Source organism: Poecilia reticulata, linkage group LG17 (genome assembly GCF_000633615.1).
Source record: "Poecilia reticulata strain Guanapo linkage group LG17, Guppy_female_1.0+MT, whole genome shotgun sequence".
Taxonomy (NCBI): domain Eukaryota; kingdom Metazoa; phylum Chordata; class Actinopteri; order Cyprinodontiformes; family Poeciliidae; genus Poecilia; species Poecilia reticulata.
The window spans coordinates 27,175,095-27,185,179 of NC_024347.1; the positions used below are offsets into that span (position 1 = coordinate 27,175,095).

Here is a 10,085-nt window from a genome sequence, read left to right on the forward strand (position 1 = left end):
AAAAAGGAATTTCATTATTTGATTTCATCCTTTAATGAATTTCTAGTATTTTATAAAATAGGCTTATGTGCTTTAATGAAAAATCTGTTGAAATTTCAGACCAGATAAATAAATAGATGGAGATAGGTAGACGTATAATGAGTGAAGTGGCGCCCCCTACTGGTAAAACATTAATGCCCCCGGTGTTGGCATTAGCAGCTGAACATGAGCAGCTGACACCAGGTCAGCTATATATACACACTCATTATAAAGCACATTCAGCCAAGATATATTTAATTTTCATTTTTGCACATCAAAAAAGTTAACCGTGTGTTTTACAACATCAGAAAATTCACATTTTACTATCAAAATATAGATTAGATTACATATAGATTCCATTTTCTCATTAGATTCAATATAGAGATTTCATTTCCAAGGGCTGCAAAGAAGCCTTTTTTGCAATACTGCTACACAGACTACAGATATTCCTAGGCAGCAAGTTGTGAAGCGATCATAACCAATACACAGCTTATTTTTTAGATTATGCTTTTGAAATTCAAGTCTTGCATGTAAAAAGTCCAAAAATGTGTCAAACAATATCTAAAACAGAACTAAGTAACTTGCACCACAACTAGCATGAGAGCCTCTGGTTTAAAACTCACAACAAAAGAGATTCAAATCTGAAGATTGCCTCTATGAACTCCAGGAGAAAATCAAAACTTTCTGTTCAGTACAAAAGTTTTCCCGGCATCACCGGGACTTCTGGCAGCCATTTCCAACCAAAGGGCCACTTACATAAAGTGTGCAGATTCACATAACAGTCAGMGCTCAAGCAGTCTCTCACTTGCACTTGTATCAGCTTGGCAGCATGCACGATATCTATAAAAACAACAAATAGCTCAAAAATAGAGGCCGCACATTCATCGGCTGGGGGTCCATCTGTGCACTGTCGGAACTGTCCTTGTGGGAAAAGTGTCTCTCGACTGAARTGACCGCTTGCTCAGTCCTCGTCCTCTTGTCCTATGTGGGTAAGTGCCGCTTCAGCACGTCCTTGGCGTTCCCGGGCAACGTCTCCGGAAAGTTCACATCAAACTCTACCACCAGATCTCCTCTCTGGTCGGGGTTTTTGGGTAACGGGAGGCCCTGTCCAGCTACGATTTTCCTCATGCCCGGCTTGATGACRTCGGTGATCTTCATGTGAGACGTCTTCCCGTCTATGGAGGACACGGTGACGGAGCATCCGCACAAAGACTGCAAAGAAAAGCGATTAGGGTRTTAGGGAGGATCAAGAAAGAAAATCTAGAAAAAGTAAAAGGCCTAAAATGTATTATTGCAAAAAAACAAAACAAAAAAAAACACATTATATAATTAATCTCTGAGTCTTGAAGCACATTTTACAAAACTGAAGTTATCTTTTCACCTAAAGAGGATTGATCTAGAGTCAACGCTCAGCTTCAGTTATTAGAAACTAGAGATCAGGCCCGAAATCTGGGTGTAGTGATGGAGTCASACCTGAGCCTTCAGAGCCACATAAAGATAGTTACAACTTCAGCCTTCTATCCCCTGAAGAACGTTTACAGAAATAGAGGACTAACGTTACAGCAGGATCTAGAGAAACTGATCCATGCGTTTATCTTTAGTYGCAGTGATTACTGGAACAGTCATTACAGGTCAGACTAAGCTGATCCACAATGCTGCTGCTGCTGGTGTTCTGACTAAAACCAGGAAGTTAAATCACATCACCCCAGTTCTAAGCTGTGTTTTCGAATTCAGGGTAGGCATCCTTCGAAGGACTGGTCTACGTAGGACGGRTCCTTCGAAGGCCGGGAATAAACTAAGAGCGGAAGAAAAATATCTGTGGATTCGGACAGGTCTAGCCTTCACCAACTGTCCCACCCYCACCTCTGCGTAACTCATGTTGCCAAGCAACCGTGACAACGTGAAGCAGAGAGAAGAAAAAAAACGGAGCCGAAGTTTGTTTTTCAGTCATGTATTACTGATTTCTATATTATTCTTCACCTTTTATATTAAAGGATGTTCCATAGTAAAAAGGAAATCTCTTAGTTTGATTCTAAAATGTTCAAATGTGTACTGMACTTTTCTACAAGGAATTCAAATTATTCATTTACAAATATAATACTCTCCACATCGCAGATAGGACATTATGGTTAATAARCCTATTATGTTTGAAGGCTTAACTTTAATTAATCAATCAAACCGATGTCCTCTGCTTTGAAATACTTTATAAACCAAACATTTTTCAACCAGACCTGTCTGAATAATATCGGTGTTTAACTCCCACTCATTGGGGAAAGCTAGCGGGAGTTTTTATAACAGTGTGCCAGGAGTTAGGCGTTTTCTCTCGGTATACCGAACCTGGAGCGCCCGGCCAGCTGATAAGCTAACAGCGGTAGCAGACAGGTCCGAAAATGTCAGAGCAATATTGCAATTAGGTGATGTATTGATGAACCGAGCAGATATTTAAGATTTACACACTTACATTCTCGCCTAAAAACGTTATACCAAATCACGTTGTGTCATTTAAAGTGTTATATAGCTAAATAATTTGTCGCTATTCACCGCCATTGGCGCTCTGCCTGAACGCCCAGTTGGAACCCGCAATGAATTATGGGATATCGTGGGCCGTGAAGGATACATCGGACCCATCCTTCAAATCTGGGGAAAAGAAGGACGCATTTGAAGGATGCATTTGAAGGAGTCTTTGAATTCGGACAGGCCTTGTCGCCACGCTATGACGTAATCGGTCTACAAATCCGTCCTTCGAAGGATGCAGACCCTGAATTCGGACACAGCTTCTGTTCTAAAGTCCCTACACTCACTCCTTGTAGCTCAGAGAATAGACTTTAAAATACTGCTGTTAGTTTATAAATCACTGAACGGCTCAGCACCCCAATACATTTAAGATCCTCTGTTGTCATAGCAACCTTCYAGACCTCTCAGGTCTTCTGGTTCTGGTTCTGCTCYGCATCCCCAGAACCAGAACCAAACATGGAGAAGCAGCATTCAGCTTCTATGCACCACAAATCTGGAACAAGCATCAACACATGAACAGCTCAGTCCTCTCATCCATAATTTTTTGAATTAATGACTGGATTTCAACAAGTGGAATTATGAAATGTGCCTTTTTAAAAAAAAATTGTTTTAAATAAAGTAAGTACAGTCCCGACAACATATGGTTTTTTTCTTTGCAGATTATCACACAKATTCAAATGAGAAAATTGGTGTCTGAAGAATTTAAACAAAAATTTGCATCCTGTTGGTAACAAAACACAGCAATGTACCAGTTTGGGAYTACTGTATACTAGCATTGCAGAAATAATTATTGCTTTGTTGTTGGTTAATTACAAGTTGCCCCATGTAATTATCAACCTCCACTTTCTGAATTTATTTGAATTTCTAATGATAGAGTTTAATAGTTTCTTTTAAAATCCAGCAATGTGATRAAAGCWGCATTTTAGCCAAATATTTCTTTCTGCYGCTTTAAGCCCAAGCAATGAGGTTGACTTTAGTTTACTTTGATTATTTTATAATTATATTAAAATCTTCCAGCTAAAATCACTTTTTATACCAAAGTTTCATTATGTGAAAAACAAAGCTTTCATGACTTTTTAAAAGAATTATGGTAAYAACTAAATACACCAATGATTCAATAGTTTGAAAGCCACATTTAAAAGCAATACCTTATACCTTATATAAGGTTTGTTTCTTAATAACTTGTTTCTTAAGAGGGTTTCAGTCAAGCTGAAGACTGAACTTGACTGGACCATTGCAACAATCTGATTTTTTTTCAGTCAATCTGCTGTAGAGGTGTTGGTGTATTTTGGACCATCATGTGTCCCGCATTAGACAAAATAAAATATCTTGCACATTACTGTTTGTAAGAGTTTTTACTGTTTGTAATTTTTTGATTGAACATTTCTATTTTGGTTACGAMCAAAATAGAACATTGTCCAAAGAACGTTGRACCATTTTATGTTTTACTCAGATTTGCAATCCTAAATGCCATACAGTGAACCTCTACCTAAAATATATGAAGTATTGGTAAAATATATTTGGGAAATGAAAATACTTTGCGRCAATGCTAGTTAACACACTATTGGGTGGTGTTGGCACAGCAGCCAATCTGAGASCRGTATTTATTTTCCTTGATGCTGATTGGCTAAAACCCGCAAGAGCGAAGATAYRAAAGACCGTGGACGTTAACTTCCCCGGTGGCGCCAAGATGGCTTCCACTGTACGTAGTGATGGTATATATACCTAATTATGAAGGTATATTTGGTGATTTAACTATTAAAATAGGAACTTATAAGTATTTTTAGAGGGAATCTCAATTATTTCCTGATTTTAGCTAGTCGGGGGTAGTTATGGTCGCTAATCTCCCCGAATAGCCGGACTTAACGTTTTCAGTTGTTTTCCATTAGTACCGCCCTGAACCTTAACATTTTACTGCACTTTACGAGAATCTGAGATGGTGGTGTTATTTTTTTTTTTTTTTTTTTGCGTTCCTTTTAATCATTACACCGTCTGACCTTTGGGTGAATTTGCTGGAAGTAAATTACTTCCAGCAAATATATTCCAATATATTTTTGAATTCAGAATGATGAACTTTTGCATGAAAATTACCTTACAAGCTTTCTCAGAGTTGATTTTCCAAGTTAATTAATTTCATGATTTGGTTGACTATTATATTCTCCAAATTATATTTAAAATGCATAAAGTATATCACCATCACATTTGCATTTATTAAAAGTGATGGCATTTATAATTTGAAAGGATCAGAGATTAAAAAAAAAAATCTGAACAAATAGGATTTCAGATTTCTGTTTAAGGAACAAAAATGTCTAAAAAACCAAAGAGAGTAGATAAATTACTTTTAAGAAAATAATAAAATATAATATTCTATCAAGGTGTATCGAAGTATATTGATTCAGTAGAGTGCTGCATCATTACAAAAATAATGTATTTTTTTCTATATTATATACACTTTGCCTGTTTTGTGTTCTAAGTTGCTTATAGATTAGCAAATTGACTTGAGAAAAGAGGTAGATCATACAAGATTTTTTTCTACAAACTACTACAAACATTTGATTATTCAAACATGTCACATGTTCATTTTCAACTGTAAATGAAATAAATAAAGAAAAAATGCCTTGTTTAGTTGTATTCTCAAGAATATTCATGTTTTTTTCCCATGAAAATGATTAAACAAATTTTTTTTTCCTTACTGCTTGATTATCTTGTTGTCTTTTCCTATCTTTAACTATTAGTCTGATAGGGACTGAAAGATAATATTTAGCATAACCTTCTTAAATCACAACAATCAAAGTCATATCGGTTTAAAAGGTCCCTTCAGTTGTTTTTGCTGCAACTGGAAAGGGAGTTGATATTCATTTTGACTCCCCTGCATGAATCAAAGCACAGCTGATTTGCAGCCACTTGCAGGTGGGGATCACGTTTTTTAAAAAAAGATGAAGAGGTGAGTTTCAAAGCAGAGTAGGAGGAACCGTAGAAGCACTTCTTACATCATGAGCACGTGGGCGGCATGAGAAACAGCTCATATTTATCAATGTTGATGATCCAGATTGCATAATTGCAGGGCTGGAGTGCGAGTGTAAGGCAGGGCGATGCTCATTCAGTGGTCTTTTTAAGCTCACCAGGCAGACCACCTACAGTTTATTGATTATGACAAGCTTTGAGGAGTTTGGGCTGCAGACTCACAGATGACTGTTCTGAAACGCATTTATGTGACTAATTCATCCCCAGCTTCTATTATTACTACAGCGCCAAGGCTTAAAAATAAACTCTGATTTTCTTTTTATACTRGGTCCGACTTTAATCGATTTGTTTTCTYACTTTCTTTTCTAARACRGAAATTACAAAGTATCAGAGCATGGATWYGAGAAATTTTGTTTAATTACAAGAATATAGTCATAATTTTAGCAGAATAAAGACACAATTCTACCAGAAAATGTCTTAAAATTAAGAGGCAAAAGTTGTTCAAAGTCCTGCTACTGAAAATTGGATGCTGATGTTTTAAAAGATTGAATATAAGTCAATATAAAACTATGCCAAAGTTTAACTTCACAAGATGCTCAACATTCCTCTTTTTATTTTTGTGTTTGACTTCTCATAAATTTACTGCTACATTCCCTGAATATAACAACTTTTTTTCTCACTTTAGTTCGACTCTATTGTTTTACAACTGTGTTCTTGTAATATTATAACTTTATTCTCATAATTAAAAATAAAAAATCTCAGCCTGACCCTAATATTCTGTTGAAGAGTTGACTTACAATAAATCAATAGCACTACATATTGCGATAACCGCGTGGTTGATRTCAATAGATAGTACATCTGGTAGAATATTCAATGTATACATTATTCACTGAACTCCAACACAGAACCRCACAGCATTCTGGGGGATGTAGTCAGAGACATGGTTTAGCTGCTCAGCCATTCATGGCCAGCTTAGCAAGGTTGGTGGCATTCTCTCTCACTCTTTGGTTACCTAGCAACAACCTGTTGAGTAACTTTGCAGCAGCAGTTTCAGGTTTTGCCACTGTGCCTCATAACTGCTTAAACATAAACAACAGTGCAGAGTAAAAACTGYGGTTAAAAMAGGAAAGGTCACAGCAGTAGTTTGGCAGTATTTGATATTTAAAACTAATCGATAATTATCGCAATCGACGATTATTGAAACCGACTGATATGAAACGCTTATATCATGATAAGTTTTTCAGCCAAATTGTCCAGCCCTACCTGAGATCAAACACCAAATAATTAGACAGTGGAAAACATGCCTGTCAAACAAGATGGCAGCCTTAGGCGTGCTGACATCACTATGAACCACAGAAAACCAAGGAATGCATTGGCTCAAAAAAAAATAATAAAAATTTCTGATTTTCCAAAAATTAAATCTTCCAAAATCAAAAGTTTGATTAATTAATAAAACTGATTTATCGCCCATCCTCAGTTAAAGTGCTAAAATAGAAATCATCTTACCTGTCTTAAGCTCACWCGAACTGGATACACAATGTTGGAGCCTTCCCTCCTGAAGTGAGGATGAGGTTTGTCCTTGATGACAAAAACAATGTCGGCAGGAATGGTGTTGAGCGACTCGTCTCCCTCCCTTGGGAACGTGATCTTGGTTCCCTCTTTCCAACCCCGCTTGATCTCAATAGTGAGAATCTTATCCTCCGTCCGCATGGTCCTGCCGTCTGGATTTAACCTTTTGCGTGAGATTTTCATTTTCTTGGTGCAGCCCTGGAAGACCTCCTCCAGAGTGACCCTCAGTTCGTGGATGATAGGCGGGTCCTGTTTCCGGCGCTGCTGSCCTCCGTGCCCTTCCCGGGGAAAGCCGTTCAGGTTGAAGGTGGTRAAGGAGCCAAAAGGGTCGTTTCCGTCTACTTCCATGTCTTCGTCATCTCTGCCATTTGCCTTGCGGCCAAAGAACATCTCAAAAGGGTTGGAACCGCCGAAGAAAGTGGCAAAGGTGGCATGAGGGTCTCCATGGAAGGTGTAGGTGAAGTTGGTACCTTGACCATCAGGAGCAGGTCCGTTTCCTCCCTTCAGACCTGATGGGAAAAGAGGAAGGATTCATCAAAACTTCACAATAAAAGTGATGATTTTGTTAAAGGTGACCTATTGTGCTTCCTTGGAACAGGTTAGAATATGTCTATGGGCTATACAAAACATGTCCATTAAACTTTTTGTACAAAATCATTCTTAGGTAATAAGATTTGAGTCTGAGCAGTTCTGCATCTTTTGAGCTCCTTTCAGAGTGAGCTGTTCTAGGGCCTCTTGTCAATTTAATTCAAAATAAGYTGCTGCWGGCCTTACACCCCAGWTCAACGTTTACACTGGCATGTGAAAATGGTTGAAAAAAGATGTGCAATTACACAAACGTACATCTTTGAAAAGCAAAAGTAGAGCTTCCTGAACAACTAACAAGAATGCAGCAAGTGGAAAAACACAAAACACTTGTGTTTTTCAGTAGCCATTGTACGTCACATACAGCAGTAAAAGATTTKTAAGTTTTTTTCTTAGAAAAACTGAGTGCCTACAGTCAGAGGCTTTTTCGAATTTGCCATAAYACAGGCCGCTACARGAGAGATTTCCTGCCRACAKYCATCMCCATCTACAATAACGCTTTGAAGAATTTTACTTAATATGAGTTACACCGACATTTAATTTCCCTTTCGGATGAATAAAATACTTTTGAATTTTAATTGGAAAACCAGCTGATAAAACGTGCTGTAGCTCTGTGTGGGTTGCTAGATGAAGGCAGGGCTCTACTGGGGTTGCTTGGTAACACCAGTACCGTTGAATGAGAGGTTTTTAAAACGGCTAATTTTCCAGACTCCAAAAATATTATCTCTTTGTCAAAAAACGGCCGGGTGTTTTATGTTTAAGTGCTTAGACTGTTGTTTGTTTGTTTGTTGTTTTTTTAAGCAACTGAGAACCAAATGGAAGTTTTAAAACGAGCAAAAAGTAAATTTTGCACGATAGCATGTAGCATCTAGTTAATTGAGAAGACCCGAACTGATGATTATGTGATTTATTAAAGCCATTCGTATCATCGACCAATGTAAGAGCTAGACAAAGATAAATAACAATAATTACAATCGTTTTCACCATCCGTTGTTATGCAKGGCCCATTACATTAATAAAATGCTTTCCATTAGCACAGCAACCACATATTTTCCTATCAACATTTCAAGTTACTCAAATAAACCTCAGTACCAGTTACTGACCTTGTCCCCGACCATAATGAAGCTAAAACTGAGTTGATTTCTATTCTTTTATCGGATTTGCAGTTAACACTTTCATGAAGAACTCTTCTGTTACCATAGCTACGTTCGCAAGAAAGCTTAGCAAAATAATCTTCAACGGTAGAAACAAACAGGTCGCCGCTGGTCAAGGATRACCAGCGGCGCCCTCTGTTGGATGGCGGTCAAACTACAACAAGAAGGTCAATGGGATTTTATAAATTAATCAATTGGAACTAATTTTAATTTAGTAAACTATTAATCAACAATTAATCGCAAGTTGGTTAATTGTTGTCTACCAATCTGWGTAGAGTAAGGCACTTTTAGTGGTAGGGATTCCTAGAAAAGTGCTCCATAAATGAAGCCCATTSACCTTTTAAGGATAATTAGGAGCTAAAACACAAATTAAACCAACTAAACCAGACAGAAAATTCATTTAGATTTGYTACTTTTTCCTATTCTTTTGTACTTTGAGACCAAATTTTATCTCACTGTTACACAATTCTTAGGATGAGGTGATGAAAAACAGGTAGTTAGGATTAAGAAGCCATCATGATTGGTTTAAAACATATTTTGAAACGGAATTAGAAACTGAATTCCCATCTTGAGTATATAGTAAACTATATATATTTGTGTGTGTGTGTGCGTGTGTGTGTCTATATCAGTGAAACTGAACTGAATTGACTGGTTTATTCYGTTTTGCTTGGCTTATAGAGACATTATTATTGACAAAAAATACAAAAATAKTGTGCTTTGTCTTGCAGCCATTTACTTCACACATTTCCCTTCAATGTTCAGGATTCAATGATGGTATATATATAAAAAAAAAAAACCAGATGGTTACAGTTCCCACCCAGAGCCATCTGTACTGACATTTTCTTTCCACACATTACAGGATTCTTTACCTTTTTTTATCTCTTCTTGGACAAAAAATGATTTTCTCTCACGAATATTACAGTGAAAATGCAMTGCAGACATTTTTAAAATGGCTTTTAATCTGATGCATTGAGATTATCGTAATAATAAATAGCACTTTATGATCATGATGTCCTGAACATCAGTTTCCAGGCCCTGCTGGCTGCAGAAAGGGGACTTGAATCAAAGCCAGCTGCCTTTTACAGCCAGGAATCCAGTTTTGTAGGCGAAGTATAGCGACATTCAGCTTGACAACACAATCACAAAAACACACACATTACCTTCTTCTCCATACTGATCATAAATCTCTCTTTTCTTCGGATCGCTCAGGACTTCATAAGCCTCAGCGATCTCCTTAAATTTCTCCTCGGCGGCTGCAGACTTGTTTTTGTCAGGATGCCA

The 10,085-nt window shown here is 37.4% G+C and overlaps 1 protein-coding gene across 1 annotated transcript; it reads right to left on the reverse strand.

Annotated features, from left to right (window-relative positions):
• Positions 1-256: 256 nt before the first annotated feature.
• On the reverse strand, positions 257-8,860 carry dnajb4 (DnaJ heat shock protein family (Hsp40) member B4). The gene is made up of 3 exons (XM_017310229.1): positions 8,754-8,860; positions 7,003-7,574; positions 257-1,230 (listed from the first exon to the last, which is right to left on the reverse strand). Exons 2-3 carry the CDS (start codon positions 7,453-7,455, stop codon positions 1,000-1,002), a joined length of 684 nt encoding a protein of 227 aa, XP_017165718.1. The 5' UTR covers positions 7,456-7,574; positions 8,754-8,860; the 3' UTR covers positions 257-999.
• Positions 8,861-10,085: the final 1,225 nt, after the last annotated feature.